Source organism: Ornithorhynchus anatinus, chromosome 6 (assembly GCF_004115215.2).
Source record: "Ornithorhynchus anatinus isolate Pmale09 chromosome 6, mOrnAna1.pri.v4, whole genome shotgun sequence".
Lineage (NCBI taxonomy): Eukaryota > Metazoa > Chordata > Mammalia > Monotremata > Ornithorhynchidae > Ornithorhynchus > Ornithorhynchus anatinus.
Genome location: NC_041733.1, coordinates 42,725,884 through 42,745,136, shown reverse-complemented (window position 1 = coordinate 42,745,136; position 19,253 = coordinate 42,725,884). Strand labels below are relative to the sequence as shown.

The 19,253-nt window shown below is 50.4% G+C and overlaps 1 protein-coding gene across 3 annotated transcripts in view; it reads left to right on the top strand.

The window, feature by feature from the left end:
* The window catches only part of ATP7A (ATPase copper transporting alpha), a 93,048-nt gene extending 73,926 nt beyond the window's left edge, over positions 1 to 19,122 (top strand). For 2 of the 3 annotated variants that reach the window (XM_029067342.2, XM_029067343.2), the window contains exons 13-23: positions 1,227 to 1,381; positions 2,920 to 3,054; positions 5,127 to 5,321; positions 5,925 to 6,107; positions 7,555 to 7,768; positions 9,645 to 9,791; positions 11,347 to 11,489; positions 12,702 to 12,905; positions 13,994 to 14,111; positions 14,712 to 14,814; positions 18,275 to 18,551. In XM_029067342.2, coding sequence (XP_028923175.1) covers positions 1,227 to 1,381; positions 2,920 to 3,054; positions 5,127 to 5,321; positions 5,925 to 6,107; positions 7,555 to 7,768; positions 9,645 to 9,791; positions 11,347 to 11,489; positions 12,702 to 12,905; positions 13,994 to 14,111; positions 14,712 to 14,814; positions 18,275 to 18,551 — 1,874 coding nt within the window. Of the gene's footprint in view, positions 1 to 1,226; positions 1,382 to 2,919; positions 3,055 to 5,126; positions 5,322 to 5,924; positions 6,108 to 7,554; positions 7,769 to 9,644; positions 9,792 to 11,346; positions 11,490 to 12,701; positions 12,906 to 13,993; positions 14,112 to 14,711; positions 14,815 to 18,274 lie in introns of all 3 variants that reach the window. The other variant, XM_029067341.2, reaches the window with a different exon arrangement.
* The last annotated feature ends 131 nt before the right edge of the window (positions 19,123 to 19,253 follow it).

Genomic DNA, 19,253 nt, shown 5'->3' with positions numbered 1-19,253 from the left:
TCCGCTGCCACCCACTCTACCTGCGACTCTGTTGACCGTGGGTCATCGAGTGAGGTGTGGGACTCTCAGAAGAATAATAATAATGGTGGTATTTAAGTGCTTACGATGTCCTAGGCACTCTGCATAGAACAGTGGTCGGGTCAGGTGCAAGATAATCGGGTTGGACACAGTCCCTGTCCCACATAGGGTTCACCCCTTTTTTTACAGATGCAGAAACTGAGGTGCAGAGGAGTGAAGTGACTGGCCCAAGGTCATACAACAGACAAGTGGAGGAACTGGGATTAGAACCCAGGTCCTTCTGACCACCAGGCCCGTGCTCTATCCACTAGAGCTGCTTCTCCAGTGGGGTAGCAGGCACCTAGGTAAAGGGTCCGTGTCCCACTGGGTACTCTTTCCCAGCGCTTAGTACAGTGCACCGCACACAGTAAGCGCTCAGTAAATACTATGACTCCTAGTACTAGGTAGACAAGTGATTGTGGCCACCATGGGAAGCAGCGTGGTGTAGTAGGTAGAGCACGAGCCTGGGAGTCAGAAGGTCATGGGTTTAAATCCTGGCTCCGCCACTTGTCTGCCGTGTGACCTTAGGCAGCTCACTTCTCCGTGCCTCAGTTACCTCGTCTGTAAAATGGGGATTGAGACTGAGAGCCCCACGTGGGACGGGGATTGTGTCCAACCCAATTTGCTTGTCTCCACCCCAGCGCTGAGTACAGTGGTCGGCACATAGCGCTTAACAAATATCATCATTATTATTATTATGGAGTCTCTCTGAACTAGACATTCTTTGGGATTATTTCAGTCTTGGGGCTCTATCTTCGTTATTCCGTCGGGGCTTGGAAGTCCCAGCTTGGCATTCTGCCTTTGTGTGATACCCATGCCCCCCCCAGAAAGAGACCCAGCGTCATTCCTTTATTCATTCACTCGTATTTATTGAGCCGCTTACTGTGTGCGCTTACTAAGCGCTTAGGAAAGTACAATACAACAATAAACAGTGACATTCCCTGCCCACAACAAGCATACAGTCTAGAGGTGGGCAGACATCAATACAAATAAATGAAATGACAGATATGAATATAAGTGCTTTGGGGTTGGGAGGGGGGAAGAGCGAAGGGAGCAAGTCAGGGTGATGCAGAAGGGAGTGGGAGATGAGGGAAAGTGGGGCTTAGTCTGGGAAGGCCTCTTGGAGATCCCCAGCCCCCCCGCTAAGCTGCGTCCCACTGTTTTTCCAGGGGAAGCCATGCCGGTGACCAAGAAGCCCGGCAGCACGGTGATTGCCGGGTCCATCAACCAGAATGGGTCTTTGCTCATCCGGGCCACCCACGTCGGAGCAGACACTACCCTCTCCCAAATCGTCAAACTCGTGGAGGAGGCTCAGACATCAAAGGTAAACTCCACTCCCCCGCACCCTCGAGCAAGGCGAAAGACATCTGCTCAGAACTGAGAACGTCTACGCTCTCCTATTCCACTGGATTGCAGGTTTCAGAAGAGTGGGTACTTATTCTTGATCGGTGATGTCCCTTTGCCATTCTCAATCCATCAACCAACTGTATTTATTGAGCGCTTACTGTGTGCAGAGCGCTGTCCTGAGCACTTGGGAGAGTACAGAATAAAAGAGTCGGGCGACACGTTCCGTGCCCACGATGAGCTTACAGTCTAGAGGGAAAGACCGGCATTGGTAAATAAAATACGGACTTGTACATAAGTATGGTGGGGGTGAATAAAGGGAGCGAATAAGGGCGATGCAGAAGGGGTTGGGAAAAGAGGAAATGAGGGCTTAGTCAGGGAAGGCCTCTTGGAGGAGAAGAAACTTGAATATAAAATGGAGTTTCTCCTTCTCTTGGAGGAGAAGGCTTTCGAAGGTGGGGAGAGCGATCGTTGTCAGGTGTGAAGACGAAGGGAAGGCCAGAGGCAGGACGTGGCTGAGGGATCAGTGGCAAGACGGAGGCACAGTGAGAAGGTGCGCATTAGAGGAGCCAAGTGTGTGAGCTGGATTGTAGTGGGAGAGCAGCGAGGTGAGGTAGGAGGGGGTAAGGGAATCGAGAGATTCATTCTCTGCCATATTAAGCGTAGGACTGCAGAGCTTCCCTCTGACCCTGTCTGGTTTCGATTCTGGGCCCAGGGTCGCTAGATGGTGCAGGGGACATCTTCCCGAGTTGGGCAGAGCGGGCAGAGTTGCCTACCCCTCTGTCACCTGCGAGAGATGGCTTGAGACGTAGAGCAACTCTGCCGTGATAAGAATATTTAGGGCATTTCATAAGCACAAGTACTTGTGCTAAGCAATGGGGTTGACGCAAGGTAATCACATCAGACCCAATCCCTGCCCCATCAGGCTTCTCAAATCCCCATTTTCTGTGCCAAATCCGATTTGCTCATATCCACCCCAGCGCTTAGCACAGTGCCTGGCACATAGTAAGTGCTTCATTCATTCATCCATTCAATCTTATTTATTGAGCACTGTACTAAGCTCTTGTAAAGTACAGTTCGGCAACAGATAGAGACAATCCCTACCCAACAACAGGTCACAGTCTAGAAGTGGGAGACAGGCAACAGAATAAAACAAATAGGCATCAATAGCTTAACAAATGCCAACATTATTATTTTCTGGATGAGGAAGCTGAGGCCAGAGTGGCTTGCCCAAGGTCACCCAGCCGGTCAGCGGCAAAGCTGGCACTAGAACTCAAGGCTCCCATGCTCTTTCCACTAGACTGTGTTCTTCTGTACTACCCCTGGTAAAATCTCCGTGGGCATACAGCCCCCCCCCAAAAGTTAGGGACAGTTTTGGGAAAGCCTACGGAGGGAGATGACACTGGGTCCTTCCTCTACTGCTTGTCCTTACCCCTGCAGGGATTGGCATCATCTCCTTCCTCAGGAGAAAGACAGACTCAAAGGGAAGGTGTCATCTCTTCCCTTTCTCCATTACAGGCTCCCATCCAGCAGTTTGCAGACAAACTCAGCGGCTACTTTGTTCCTTTCATCGTCACCATTTCCATCATTACCCTCCTGGTCTGGATTGTGATTGGATTTGTGAATTTTGAAATCGTGGAAAACTACTTCCCCGTAAGTGACTTGCCAAGCATTGACAGTATTTTGGGCACAAGTCTTCTCTTCTTCCTAAAACAGGGCCCGTACTTTTCAACGTTAGGGACGTTTCCGGTGTCGTCGGTTTTTCGGTCGGCAGACAGATGGATCTCTCGAAGCCCCTTCCTGCCCTGTAAATACCTGGTCTTATGACAGTCCCGAGTCCTACAAGTTTGGGTGGAAAAAAGAGGTTAAGTACGTAACGAGTCTCTTGCTAGTCAGGGAGCCAAACTCCCTTCAGAGAAAGTCTCCCAAGCTGGGCCACTTATGTGACCCCCAAATTATAGTCCAACTGTACATCACACCAGCTATATGTTAAGCCCAGGAGATGGACTTTTGTGAGATTAAAATGAATAAGAAGACTTCTGCTCCAAGCAGCCCCAGAGCCTGGTTACCGCCCCCAGGAACTCGGAAGATTCCCTGGTTATGTTGGTATTTTGAGAAGTGGATTTTTTTAAATGGGTTTTTCCTCAGGTGGCAGAGTTGTTGAAGAGATTTCGATCAAGCGGTGGTATTTATTGAGCGCTTAGTATGTGCAGACCATTTCATTAAGTGCTTGGGAGAGTATAATCCAATAGATTTGGTAAACATGTTTCCTACCCTCAAAGATCTTCCAGAATTTCCTTAAAAGCCCTCTTTCCCACATGTGAGTGCCCCGGCTTGCTGAACTATTATAATAATAATAATAATGATGCTCATTAAGTGCTTAATATGTGCCAAGCACCGTTCTAAGCACTGGGGTAGATACAAGTTAATCAGGTTGGACACAGTCCCTCTCCCACATGGGGCTCCCACTGTTAATCCTCATTTTACAGATGAGGTAACTGAGGCCCAGAGAAGTGAATTGACTTGTCCAAGATCACACAGGAGACATGGTGGAGCTAGGATTAGAACTCGAGTCCTTCTGACTCCCAGGCCCGGGCTTTATCCACTTAAGCCCCTCTTCCTCTCACTTAGCCAGCAGCAACACTCCGTTCACCTTGCTGAGACTAATGGGATTTGGGGAAAATCCACTCAAGTCTTCTCTACAGATGAGGCAGTCACCGTTTCCGAACAGGCCCAAATCCTTCCTTGGGCTCATCGGCTCGGCATCTCAAGAAGATGGGCCCTTGCCATCTATGAACCCTCGGTTTGAGCAGCTTTCTTATCCGTTTTTTTGCCCACAGATCCCACCCCAGCTCACTAAAACACCCCTCCTCTTCCTCACATATATTGATGGCAGATCTCGATTCCTCTAGCGGGGGACGGAATGCATATAATCAGTCTCAGATTTTCCTAACCAGAAACAGCAGCCCATAATCCTCACCCTATAGTGAAATTGGAGGTTCCGGTCCAATTGGGGCTCTAAAACTGGCTCCGTTTTTGTGAAACAATTGAGCCCAAGCCTCCCGGGATCTCAGGCGACTCCTTACTAGTAAGTGAGGCTCTCTGGGCTGCCCATTTACTCCTCCAGACCAGCAGACTATGTGCTGAGTACCCACTCTGGACACCCGCTGCTGGGGTCGGATGCGGCGAATGCTCCTCATAAAATATCTGACACCGCCAGGGAGTAATCTGGGGCGCGGGGAGATTTGGGGGCTCATTGCGTCGTTCAAGGATGAATAATAGTAATCACTGTGGTATTTGTTAAGCGCTTCCAAGGTCTGGGGTGGATACATGCTAATCGGCTTGGACACAGTCCCTGTCCCATGTGGGACTCACAGTCTTAATCCCCATTTTCCAGATAAGGTTACTGAGGCCCAGGGAAGTGAAGCACCTTGCCCAAGGTCACACAGCAGATGTGTGTCAGAGCCAGGATTAGAACCCACATCCTCTGACCCCCAGGCATAGGCTCGGCCCGGGCTCTTTCCACTTTCCACATAAATATAATTTATGATTATTAATGTCTTCTCCCCATCTAAATGGTGAGCTCATTGTAGACAGGGAATGTGTCTGTTATATTGTTATTTTGGACTCTCCCAAGCGTTTAGTACATTGCTTTGCACACAGTAAGCGCTCAGTAAATACGATTGAATGAATTTACCAACCCTGTGCCCCTCTGTCTTCCAAAGGGCTACAACACAAGCATCTCCCGGACCGAGGTGATCATCCGGTTTGCCTTCCAAGCATCTATCACAGTCTTGTGTATTGCCTGCCCTTGTTCCCTGGGCTTAGCCACCCCGACGGCTGTGATGGTAGGCACCGGGGTAGGGGCTCAGAACGGCATCCTGATCAAAGGTGGAGAGCCCCTGGAGATGGCCCATAAGGTAAGACTAATAACTGTGGTATTGGTTAAGCGCTTACTCTGTTCCAGGCACTGTACTAAGCGCCGTGAGGGGGAATACAAGCAAATCGGGTTGGACACAGTCCCTGTCCCACGTGGGGCTCCCACTCTTAATCCCCATTTTACAGATGAGGTCACTGAAGCATAGAGAAGTGAAGTGACTTGCCCAAGGTTACACTTCAGACTAGCGGTGGAGCCGGGATTGGAACCCATGACCTTCAGATCCCCAGCCCCGTCCACCAGGCCACGCCTTTCACCGCGCAGTTCTCTTCTTCCCGAGCCTGTTCCCGAGCGCTACTCCGTCTCCCGACTTCGCCTTTCGTCCCGTTTCCTCCCCTCCCCGAAACCAGCCACAGCAGCAGCGATTTGTTCCACAGAATGCGGAAATCTTATCTAGTTCTGCCATTTAGTTGTATTTGAGCACTTACTGTGTGCAGAGCACTGTCCTCGGCGCTTGGGAGAGGACAGTACAACAATAAACAGGCGCATTCCCTGCCCACCACGACCTCACAGTCTCACGCGGGGAGACACTACCGAAAAAGCCCGCCGCAAATTTGTGCGTTTTATTCTTTTCGCTCTCTTACAGGTCAAAGTGGTGGTGTTTGATAAAACCGGCACCATAACCCACGGGACCCCCGTTGTGAATCACGTGAAGGTTTTAGTGGAAAGTAACAGGATGTCCCGCAACAAGATCCTGGCCATAGTGGGAACGGCAGAAAGCAACAGCGAACACCCTCTCGGGGCTGCGGTAACCAAGTACTGCAAGCAGGTACAACCGTCGCCTGTTTAGCGTGCCAAGAGCCCGGGCTTGGCAGTCAGAAGTCGTGGGTTCTAATCCCGGCCCCGCCACTCGTCTGCTGGGTGACCTTGGGACAGTCATTCCACTTCTCTGGGCCTCAGTGATCTCCTCTGTACAATGGGGTTTAAGACTGGGAGCCCCACGTGGGACAACCTGATTACCTTCTATCTACCCCAACGCTTAGAACAGTGCCTGGAACATAGTAAGTGCTTAACAAATACCATAATTATTATGATTATTACTCGTTAACAACCCATGGGCCAGTTTGGGCTCTGCCCAGGGACCAGCCTGGATTGTGAAATGGGCAGATCGCACCCACTCGAGTTGTTTAGGCCTACAATTTGCATAAGCTGATGGAAGCAATGCCGACTCTTCTGACGGTTTTTTTAAGACCAAGCGTTCTCACCTTTCTAATATTCGTTCAGTCGTATTTATTGAGCACTTACTGGGTGCCGAGCACTGTACTAAACGCTTGGGAGAGGACAGTAATCGGACATCCCCTGCCCAAAACAAGCTTACAGTCTAGAGGACTCTAGTAGTTGTCGTTTCTAGATTTTTCTATGTATTCTCGTCTTCCCACTATTCGTGACTCAGATTATATTCATGAGGGGAAGCAGAGGCCCGAGGGAGGAGATGGAAGGGGTCGCCCCATATCCTTGCCAGATCAGAATTGGGTGGCCACCACGTTCCAGGGACCGCTCTAATCAGAGTCCTGGGCGTCATAAGGACTTGGGTTCTAATCCTGGCCCCACCACTTATCAGCTTTGTGACTTTGGGCAAGTCACTTCACATCTCTGGGCCTCGGTTACCTCATCCGTAAAGTGGGGATTAAAAGTGTGAGTCCCATGTGGAACAAGGACTGTGTCCAACATGATTACTCTGGATCTACCCCCGCGCTTAGGAAGTACCTGGCATACAGTAAGCACTTAACAAATACCATTAACGAAAAAAGTGTTTTTCTGTTTTCATTGTCGTGTTTATTGAGTGCTTACTGTGTGCGGCGCAGTGTACTAAGCGCTTGGAAGAGTGCAATAGAACACTAAACAGACGCATTCCCTGCCCGTAACGATCTTATCCGTGCTGATCCCGGGTGAATTTATTATGACGAATTAGCTGGTGGTTGTCCTCCGTGTAACAGGGAGGAGGCCTGCATTGAGTCTCTGGAATTTCCCGGGGGTACCAGAGTCCGTGTCTGAGTCAGAAGCTGTGGAATCTCTTCCCTTATCTCCTTCTGACTAATGGTTCAGCCTCAATCGAGGCATTTGACTCTTACCTCATTCATCCCGGCCGAAGTGCAACCGTGACAGACACGTGGTTGGTAATCAAGTTTGAAAGTGTCCGCGGCGAGGCGAATATCTACGTTCCTCATGCCGCAGGGAGACATTCAGTGTTGGTTTGTTTTTTGGTAACTTATCAGGAGTTGGGGACCGAGACCCTGGGCACCTGCACAGATTTTCAGGTGGTTCCAGGCTGCGGCATAAGTTGTAAAGTTTCCAACATCGAAGCCCTGCTGACCAAGAGCAACTGGAAGATCGAGGAGAAGAACTTAAAGAACGCATCCCTCGTGCAGATCGATGCCAGCCCGGAGCAGCCGTCCCCGTCCTCCTTGATCATTGACGCCCCGCCGCTCTGTATGTCCTCATCGTGTTTTTCGGTACCATCTGTGAGGGTCGGGCAGGCGGCAGACTTTTCCATCTTCAGAGTTGAGGCCGGGAGCAAAAATCGATTTTTGCGGCTTCGGGTGGTCAGTCAGTCGTGTTTATTAAGTCCTTACCGTGTCAGAGAACCGTACTGAGCTTTTGGGAGAGTACACTCATTCGTTCATCCTTTCAGTCGTATTTATTGAACGCTTAACTGTATGCAAAGTACTGTACTAAGCATTTGGGAGAGTACAATATGAGACATATTCCTTGCTCACAGTGAGCTTACAGTCTAGAGGGGGAGACAGAAATTCATATAAAAAATAAATTAGCAAAACGGACAGAAGGAGGGAGAAGAGGAAAGGAAGGCTTAGTCGGGGCCTCCATCTTTTCAGCTTCCCTCAGAGCAGACAGCTTGGGGGCCAGTGGGGCGGGGCCTAGGATGTGGCTCTCAATCAATCAATCGAGCGCTTATTTATTGAGCGCTTATGGTTTACGGAGCACCATGCTAAGCGCGTGGCAGAGAACAACGTAGCAAAGTTGGTAGACACGTTTCCTGCCCACAGCGAGCTCACAATGTAGAGGGGGTGATAAACATGAATATAAATAGATAAATTTCAGAAATGTACGTGAGTGCTGTGGGGCTGTCTGGGGAAGAAAACCAGAGATCCCAGGCCTGGCTTCCTTCAGAACCTCAGACAAGTTCCAGCGACTCTGTCATTCATTAATACTACGACAAGACGCTAGAGATCATTTCCCAGACAACTGTAGGGCCTCGGAGGGAACCTCCAGGAGTAATTGAGGAAGGGGAACTGCCTTTATCTGACTGTCTCTGCTTGTTGAGCCTCCCTACTAACCTCATTCTCCTCCTCCCCATTATTGTCTCCCAGCATTTGACATTAGGCTAGTTTTTCTGTCAAATGGCCATTCCAAAGCAATAATTCTGAAGCAGCCTGGACTAGTAGAAAGAGTCCTGGGAGTCAGGACTTGGGTTCCAATCCTGGCCCTGCCACTGACCTGCTGTGTGACCTGGAGCAAGTCACTGCACTTCTCTGAACCTCAGTTCCCTCATCTGCAAAATGGGGATTCAATTCCTGGTCTCTCTCGTACTTTGACCGTGAGCCCCGTGTGGGACCTGATTATCCTGTATCTTCCCCAGTGATTCTTACAGTGCTTGGCGCATAGAAAGCACTTAAAAAATACCACAGTTATTAGTGGAAAGAGCATGTGCCTGGGAATCAGAGGAGCTGAGTTCTAATTGTGCCTCTGCTTCTAGCCTCCTCTGTGATCTTGGGCAAGACTCTTCCCTTCTTTGGGCATTAGCGTTCTCATCTATGGAATCGGGATTCAGAACCTGTTCTCCTTCCCCTTAGACTGTGAGCTCCAAGAGAGGCAAGGACCGTGTCCAGCCTAATTATCTTGTATCTACCTCAGTATTTAATACAGTGCTTGGCACATGGTAAGTGCTTACCAAGAGCCGTTATCATCATCCTCATAACTGAATGCAAACCATAATGGGTTTGTTGCTTAAACGTGAGCAAAAGTAGGCTGTTCAAACCACATCCACCGTGCCAAAACCACGTAGTGGCTAGAGCATGGGCCTGGGAGTCAGAAGGTCATGGGTTCTCATCCTGACTCTGCCACTTGTCTGCTTTGTGACCTTGGGCAAGTTACTTCCCTTCTCTGGGCCTCAGTTTTCTCATCTGTAAAAGGGGGATTGAGACTGTGAGCCCCACATGGGACAGGGGCTGTGTCCAACTCAATTTGCTTGTATCCACCCCAGGACTTAATACAGTGCCTCGCACATAGTAAGCGCTTCATAAATACCATAACAATAATAATAATCATTATCGTTATTGTCTCCTAGCTTCCCTGCATCCTCAGAAGTTCACGGTCCTCATTGGGAACCGAGAGTGGATGAACAGGAATGGCCTCGTGGTCAAGAACGAGGTGGACAGCGCGATGATTGAGCACGAGAGGAAAGGGCGGACGGCGATCCTGGTGGCAATCGATGGTAAGTTGGCCCTCGGCCGTTGGCTCGGGCAGGGCACCCGGAGAGCTGGCATCCCCGGCCCTCGTCTTTAGACGATATTCTGAGCGTTTGGCCTCTCGGATGCACGAGGAGCAACGTCAGATCACCTCGTCTTGGCAGAGCAACGGAAGAGATTGGTCTTGCGAAGCCCAAATAGTCCTCGATCAAAAGGTTCAAGTGATACAGTTGGATTGAATCCGCCCCTCATCTCCTTCTAGAACCCGGGCCTCGATAGGGGAAACCTTTTGGCCGGGAGGGATGTCGGTGAAATGAAGCTCTGTAAATCATCTTCGGTTAGGTCTCGGAGTCCCATATAAACATTCTATAAATTCTCAGTGAGATGGAATCAGTATCTTCTTATAGATCCCTTCAGTCTAGGACTCATTAGTAGGAATAGTATTTGTTACGCGTTTACTATGTGCCGAGCTCCACACTAAGCACCGGAGAGAATGCACAGAGCTCATTCATTCAATCATGTTTATTGAGCACTTACTGTGTGCAGAGCACTGTACTAAGCACTTGGGAGAGTACAATACAGCAATAAACAATCACATTCCATGCCCACACTGGGCTTACAGACTAGAGTGTGGCAGGGGCTGGGGAGCCATCAATACAAAAAAAGAAACTTACGGATATGTACGTAAGTGCTGTGGGGGAATGTGTCTGTGTTGCTGTATTGCACTCTCCCAAGCGCTTAGGACAGTGCTTTGCACACAGTAAGTGCTCAATAAATACGATTGAAAGAATGAATGGTAATTAGACCCGGTCCTGACCCCCCAGTTCTTTAAAGCCCCACACTGTTTAACCCGCATAGCTCCATCAGCCCTTTTTCCCAATGTAGAAAGTTCTTTATATGGAGCTTTTGATAAAGAGCTATTTATATTGCCCTGAAAGCAGCTGCTCGGCACCTTTCCGTAGGCAGGAGGAGGAGTGATTCTTTACCCGATTTTTTTCATCTTCATCCTTCGCCATTTCCTGTCCTGTGAGCTTACCCTTTCACCCCACCCTCCGAGGTCTTTTCTTCGTCCACTAGACGGTGGTACTTGCTCAGCATTTACTATGGTCCAAGTACTGTTCTAAGCGCTGGGGTAGATACAAGGTAATCAGGTTGGACCCCAGTCCCTGTCCCACAGAGGGCTCACGGTCCTAATCCCCATTTTAGAGATGAGGGAAGTGACGCCCAGAGAGGTGAGGCGACTGGCCCGAGGTCACCCAGCAGACATGTGGCAGAGCTGGGATTAGGACCCAGGTCTTTCTGCCCCCCAGGATGGTAATCCTCTAGACTACCAATTCCTCGAGGACCGGGCCAGACTCTTGTCCTTCCCTTCCCTATTTGCAACGGCTGCATACGATACTGTGCCCCCACTGGGTGCTCAATAAACCCCGAGAGTGAGAAATGAAGGGAGGGTTCAATCGTGTGGAGGGGGGACGCTATTTATTGAGGGTACGTGCTCTTCGTCCCACAGCGGCGCTACTAACTTGAGACCTCAGAAGCACCAAATGTCCCAAGCGCGCTCTTCTCTGACCCTCGTTTCAGGCACCTTGTGTGGGCTGATAGCCATTGCTGACACGGTGAAACCCGAAGCGGAGCTGGCCGTCCACACGCTCAAATCCATGGGCTTAGAAGTGGTTCTGATGACTGGCGACAACAGCAAGACAGCCCGATCTATAGCTTCCCAGGTAAGCCCCCTCTTCCTTTGTGCCTGGGGTTTTTACGGGTGGGAGGTTGGATCCATTATTATTTTTTCCCTTAAAGGTATTTGTTAAGCACCTTCTGTATGCTAGGCGCTGTCCTAAGCGCTGGAGTAGCAGAAGGTCAAGGATTCTAATCTTGGCTTCGCCACTTTCATTCATTCATTCAATAGTATTTATTGAGCGCTTACTATGTGCAGGGCACTGTACTAAGCGCTTGGAATGAACAAGTCGGCCTGCTGTGTGAATTTAGGGAAGTCATTTCACTTCTCTGGGCCTCTGTTACCTCATTTGTAAAATGGGGATTGAGACTGTGAGTGTCACATGGGACAGGGACCGTATCCAACCCGATTTGCTTGTATCCGCCCCAGGGTTTAGTATAGTGCCTCACACATAGTAAGCGCTTAATAAATACCATAAGTATTATCATTTTTATACAAACCTTATCTGGTTGGATACAGTCCATGTCCCACGTGGGGCCCACGGAACACCCGTTTTACACAGGAGGTAACTGAGGCCCAGGGAAGCCAAGTGTCTTGCCCAAAATCACCCAGCAATAATGGTGGTGGAACCGGGATTAGAACCTAGGTCCTCTGACCCCCCGGGCCCGTTTTCTTTCCACTAGGCCACACTGCTTCTCGCCCATTATTTAGATGTATGGCCTTTTGTCTTGCTGAGATGGGGAAGGGCTGGATTGCTCTCCCCTGCCCCTGTTGTCCTATGCCCAGAGTATCGGAAAATAGGTCATCAAGCCCAGCCTTCAGTGGGGACCCGGGGTAGGGAGGAATAATAATAATTGTGGTATTTATTAAGTACTTACTATGTTCCAGGCACTGTACTAAGCACTGGGGTGGCTACAAGTAAATCAAGTTGTCCGCAGTCCCTGTCCCATGGGGAAGCTCACAACCTCAATCACCATTTTACAGAAGAGGTCACTGAGGCCCAGAGATGTGAAGTGACTTGCCCGAGGGCACACAGCAGACAAGTGGCAGAGCCGGGATTAGAACCCACAACCTCTGACTCCCAGGCCTGTTCTCCATCCACTAGGCCACGCTGCTTCAAGGAAGCCCGATGCATATGAACGGAGCTGGCAGGCGGGGTCTTTGGAGTGTGGGATTAGATGTTTCAAAGTCTATTTTGGGAGGGTTGCCTCCGGGAGAGCTTGTGTGACCATTTTGTCTTTCGCTCCACCCCGGGCAGGTTGGCATAACCAAAGTGTTTGCCGAAGTCCTTCCATCCCACAAGGTGGCCAAGGTGAAGCAGCTGCAGGAGGAGGGGAAACAAGTAGCCATGGTGGGAGACGGAATCAATGATTCCCCAGCTCTGGCGATGGCCAACGTCGGGATCGCCATTGGCACCGGCACGGACGTGGCCATCGAAGCTGCCGACGTGGTCTTAATCAGGGTGAGTCCCGGGTTGGATCCTGTGGGTTTCGGGGGAAGGGCACCCCCCCCCCCCCCCACAGGCCAGCGGCGGCGGCCCAAGAGCTATCAAGGGCTCCAGGTCAACATCTCTTCTTTCAGGCAGTCAGTCAATTGTATTCATTATTTATTATTAACAGTAGTAATGATAATAATGGTGGTATTTGTTAAGCACTTACTATGTGCCGGGCACTGTATTAGCACTGGGGTGGAAACAAGCAAATGGGGTTGGACACAGTCCCTGCCCCACAAGGGGCTCGCAGTCTTAATCCTCATTTCCCAGATGAGGGAACTGAGGCACAGAGAAGTGAAGTACCCAAGTCCACAAAGCCGACAAGTGAAGGAGCCGGGATTGGACCGTCTGACTCCCAGGCCTATGATCTGTCCACTAAGCTACGTGCTTACTGTGTACGGAGCACTTTACTAAGTGCTTGGGAGAGTACAGAATAACAATATAACAGACACATTCCCTACCCACAATGAGCTGACATTCTACCTGACATTCCCTTCTACCCGACTGGCTTCCAGGGAGTCTCTAAATGATAGACTCGCGGGCTGGCTTCAGGGTTGACTAGTTTGGCCTCCTGGAGGCAGGGAGTCGAGCTAAGGCCGCAGTGTACCCCATTTTCCCCCACCTGATAAAAATCCCAGAGCCCAAATTGGGGGGCCAAACCTGAGCCTTTAATTTCAAGAGGCCTCAGAGATTCAATCCTGAATTTTCCATATGCACATACCCAGTAGCGTGTGAATCAATAAGGTTTTGAAGGTGGGGAGAGTGATGGTCTGGCATATATTGGGAGGGAGGCTTTAATTGGGGGGGGTGACCCTTGCCTGTCCCCGCCTGCTTCAGGCAATCGCTGAGATGTTATCAGTTCCCACTAGACTGTGGGCCAGTTGTGGGCAGGGACAGTGTCTCCTTATTGCTATAGTATTCTTTCCAAGCGCTTAGTACAGTGCTCTGCACACAGTAAGCACTCAATAAATACGATTGAATTAAATTGAGTCAGTTCCCCCCACCACCCCCCAGTCACATTCCCCTCACTGATGTCCTGTGAACTCTTCCCCCTGCAGAATGACCTTCTGGACGTCGTGGCAAGCATCGACCTGTCAAGGAAGACGGTCAGAAGGATCCGAATCAATTTCATCTTTGCCCTGATTTACAATCTGGTCGGGGTCCCGATAGCTGCCGGTACGTGACTCTTCGGGGTATGAGTGAATCCCGGGGTTCTCGGGTTCGGTCGTGTGGGTGGTAGATACTGAGAGGCCTAAATCCACCGTGAAAGTCGAGAGGAAGGACTAAAGACCCTCAAGAATGGGGCCGTGTCCTTCATTCTTGATACGGTAGACCTGCCCAAGGTGAGATACACTCAGTCGCCCCATCACCCACCCACACAGGCACAAACCCATTTTCACACCCACCTGCCCTCTCATGCTTTCTCTTTCTTCTTTTTCCTCTCCTTTCCTCCCCTCTATCTCCACATGCTATCGTCTGTGTTACTTTCTCACTCTTAGTCCCATCTAAGGTTCCCGGCTAGGGTGGAAAAACGTGTGCAAGGAACCAGGTCAACAGGCTACCAACTGTCTACCGACTCTGCCCTGTTGTACCCTCCCAAGCCCTTAGTACAGTGATCTGCACGCAGTAAGCGCTCAGTCGATGCTACTGATGGATTGAGGCTATTCTCTTTACGAGGCCACGTTGAGTGAAAGAGAACGCCAAGCTTTTCCGTGCTGTCTGCGATGGTGCCGATGTTGCTTGACTCGTAGTCATCGAGGATGGTTTGTTTCCTAGGTGTCTTTATGCCAGTCGGCTTGGTTTTGCAGCCCTGGATGGGGTCAGCCGCCATGGCCGCTTCTTCCGTTTCCGTTGTGCTCTCGTCCCTGCTGCTTAAACTGTAAGTGAACGAGGTTTCTCCCCGCCGCCCCCCACGTGTGCGTATTCAGTCTCTGACCCAGGAGAACCTTAACCCCACCATCCCTATTAGCGGGGTATCCACTGGGCTGGGGAGATCATGGAGCTTTGTGGGAAATGACAGGTAGGATGTGAGCAGTGGGAGTCGGGGGGCTTCTGAGAGGCGGAGGACAGGGTAGGAATCTGATTTTGAGCCTCAGAGACAATCCTGCCCCAGCCTTCTTTCCTCCCCGCTCCTCCCGGTCTTCCCTTAGTCTCTCGGTTCTGGGAGTCAGAAGGTCATGGGTTCCGATCCCGGCTCTGTCACTTATCTGCTGTGTGACCTTGGGCAAGTCACTTCTCTGTACCTCAGTTATCTCATCTGGAAAATCGTGACTGAGACTGACCCCACATGGGACAGGGACTTTGTCCAACCCGATTTACTTGTACCCACTCAGTAGTTAGTACAGTGCCTGGTGCATAGTAAGCACTCAACAAACACCACAATTATTATTATTATTATTGTTATTATTATTAGGTCTGGCTAGTCATCTAAAACCAAGGAGATCTTGAAAGAACTCAGCAAATCTCAGGGTGTTCTCCTCCAGCCTGACTGCGCCTCTTTGGGCTGGCCAATTCATTCAGTCGTATTTATTGAGCTCTTACTGTGTGTACAGCACTGTACCAAGCACTTGGAAAGTACAATATAATAACAGAGAAGCAGCATGGCTCAGTGGAAAGAGCACGGGCTTTGGAGTCAGAGGTCATGGGTTTGAATCCCGGCTCGGCCACTTGTCAGCTGTGTGACTTTGGGCAAGTCACTTAACTTCTCGGTGCCTCAGTTACCTCATCTGTAAAATGGGGATTAAGACTGTGAGCCCCACGTGGGACAACCTGATTTCCCTGTGTCTACCCCAGCGCTTAGAACAGTGCTCGGCACATAGTAAGCGCTTAACAAATACCAACATTATTATTATTATTATTAACAGACAGACGCATTCCTGCCCACAATGAGCTTCTGAGGAAATACCTGGCAGCGGGTGAGGGTCTTTGTATGCCCAGGGGACCCAGGAAGAAAAGCGTGTGGTTTTTGGCGGAGGAGGATGAGGATGGAGAGATATCCCGGGTGTTTGCGAGAGGGGTGTTTTCTTTCTTCCTGGATGGAAAACGTGTTTTTAAAAGAAAATTCCTTTGGCTCATTCATTCAGTTGTATTTATTGGGTGTTTACTGTGTGCAGAGCACTGTACCAAGTGCTTGGGAGAGTACAATACAACAATAAACAGACTCATTTCCCGCCCACAGTGAGCTTACAGTCTAGATGGGGAAGATGGACATCAGTACAGATAAATGAGTTACAGATATGTACATTACGTAACTCCTCTGAGCGTAAGCTGGGGGACGGACAAAGGGAGCAAGTCAGGGGGTGTGCAAAAAGGAGTGGGAAAAGAAGAAAGGCGGGCGTCTTAGGGGAGGCTTCCTGAGGAGATGTGCCCTCGGTAGGGCTTTGAAAGGGTGGTGGGGGAAAGTAACTCTCTGTTGGATTTGAGGGGGGAGGGTGCTCCGGGCCGGAGGCAGGATGTGGGCGAGGGGTTGGCGGCGAGACAGGCGAGACCAGACAGAACCAGCTCTTGGCACCAAACCCACAGACGGAGGGAGCCCCATGTCACTGTGGGCAAAGTTCCCAGCCAAAGGGAACCAGAACCCGCCCTGGAACTTGCCATCAGCTCACCCACCGGACTGGAATAGCGCTTCAGGCTTCCATCTCAGTCCCCACCCACCCCCGCTTCTACCACTGACACAAAATGCCAGAGTCATTTCTTCTAAAAATAGTCTCTCAGGCTCCTCTTCCACAGCTGAAACAAATTCCTCCCAGCGGGGACACTGGAGAACAGGGACTATGGGGAGTAAGGATTCTACTACCAACCACCTCTCCCATCACAGATTATTTTATTAATAATAATAGTTGTGATATTTGTTAAGCACTTACTAAGTGTCAGGCACCAAACTAAGCATTGGGGTGGATACAAGCAAATTAGGTAGGACTGTGTCCCACGTGGGGCTCATAGTCTTCATCCCCATTTTACAGATGAGGTAACTGAAGCCCAGGTAAATGAAGCGACTTGCCCAAGGTCCCACAGCAGACAAGTGGCGGGGCCCGGGTTCGAACCCTGGGCCTTCTGACTCCCAGGCCTGAGCTCTATCCGTTTGGCCAGGCTGCTTCTCCTCCTTTAGTGTCTCTGAATTCTACCACCAGTTGCCAGCTCCCACCCAGGGCCACCCCCCAAGGTTATCACCCACTTGGCTGTGGTTCTCCCCGATAAATGTGCCTAAGGGAGCTGACAAAGAAAAAATGGACCCCTGAAAATTCCAGGAAGTTCTACATATTTTTCTGGTCTGCCCCCCCCCGAAAGTGAATTATCCTGGCAAAACCGGGTCAGGTGCCAACCCTATCTCCACCACCGTCTCCCTGGGGTGTGGCATAGTAGTTCTTAGAGTCCAGGGAGAGTGAAGGGAGAGGCACAGGACTGCCCGTACTGTCTGGCAGCAACCATTAATCAGGCAAACCCCACCTCTCACCCACGTCCGCACTCCCCTCCCCACCCCATATCAGCCAATTTGACGCCTCGCCGGAGAATATAATCCCCTAGTCCAAAATCCCAGTCACTGTGGCCAGAAACAGATTTCGGCCCGGGAGCATTGCAGCAGACTCTGTGATTGCCAAAGCCAGGGAGCTGAGCCCATCTAAATCATTAGTATGCATTTAGGGGCTTAATCTTCGGAAATGAGACTGATTTTTGCCCGGTTTGAACTTGGCCGCTGGCCACTTTGTTGTCTAGGAACCTCAAAGTTTTAGCAGTTTACTCGACGAACAGATTTTACTGGAGGTATAGTTGGCTTGGAATGGTAGAAAGCCCTGAAATTTAAAGCAGCGGGGAGTAGCGGAAAGAGCACGGGCCTGGGAGTCGGAACACCTAGATTCTAATCCCAACGTCACCGATTCCCTGCTGCGTGACTTTGGGCGAGTCATTTACCGTGTGCCTCGGTATCCTTATCTGAAAAATAATGATTCAGTACCTATTCTCCTTCCTTCTAAGATTGTGAGCCCCACATGGGACAGGAACTATGTCTAATCTGATGATCTTGTGTCTCCTTCAGTGCTTAGTATAGTGCTTGGAACATAGTAAGTGCTTAACAAATACCAGTAGTTTTATTGTTATTGTTATTTTTATTATCTTTTAGGTTCTCCACCTTTCTCCAAAAGCACTGAGAAAGGACTTCTATATTTTTAATTCAAGGGGAGAGGCAGCGGGTGGGGGGTGAAATTTTGTGGCTACTCCACGAGGCATTTAATTTACAATTTTTATTAACGTCTTCCCTCTGACGAAACACAAATCTGTTGCCCTGATCCGTTTCGCCCGCATTTCACTCTCTCCAACTAAACCGCGTCGTCGATTGCCTCCAGTTACAGGAAACCAACGTATGAAAACTACGAACTGCGAGCCCACCGCCAACTGGGACAGAAGAGCCCCTCGGAAATCAGCGTTCACGTCGGGATCGACGACGCCTCGAGAGACGCCCCCAACCTGGGCGTGCTGGACCGGATTGTCAATTACAGCCGCGCCTCCATCAACTCGCTGCTCTCGGATAAGCGGTCGCTGAGCAGCATCGTCCTCAGCGAACCCGACAAACATTCGCTCTTGGTGGGAGACTTCAGGGAGGAGGACGACACTAACTTGTGAACGGGCTGGACCGGAATTCTTCTCTGCACTGAGGCGGACTTATGGACGTCACCTCTCCCCTTCGGGACCGTGGGGTGGGGGGACGATGGCGCGTGGGTTCTCAGCGACCCGGGACAATCACACTCCTTGCCTGGAGGCGAACCCCGAAGCTCGGTGGTCTCGGTTGGAAACGGCCTTCCGGTCCTCCTCGCCCACCGCAGGGTTTACGCAAGCCTACGTGGGCGGTTTGGAAGTGGGGCTACTCGGCTAGCCCTCAAAACTTGTCTTTTTATATTTCACAAGAAACCAAAAAAAAAAAAAAAAGCCGAAAACAAAACCCTTTCGAGGACCCAGGCGGGAATCGAGCCCTGGGCTCGTCTGGGCCGGGTAGCCGGAAGCCGAGCCACCCGGGCCGGAGCTTCCATTAGAAGGAATGGCAGAAAGCAGCGAGGGCTGTCCGTCAGAAAGCAGATGTGCCTTTGTTTCGGGAATCTTTCCGGAAGTCTCCTGCATCTCCTGGTGATTGACTTTTTCAAGTCCTCCCATGTTTCCCCTCTCATTTAAGCAGGGTAAAACATTTTCAATTCCTTCAGATGGTTGGGTTTTGGTGATGGTTAATTTCATTTTTATCCATGATATTTATTGAGCGCTTACTCAACGCTTGCCCTTCTTGATGTTCCTTCCCGGAGCCCCCAGCACCCTCCAGAGCCCCATGGAGCCAGG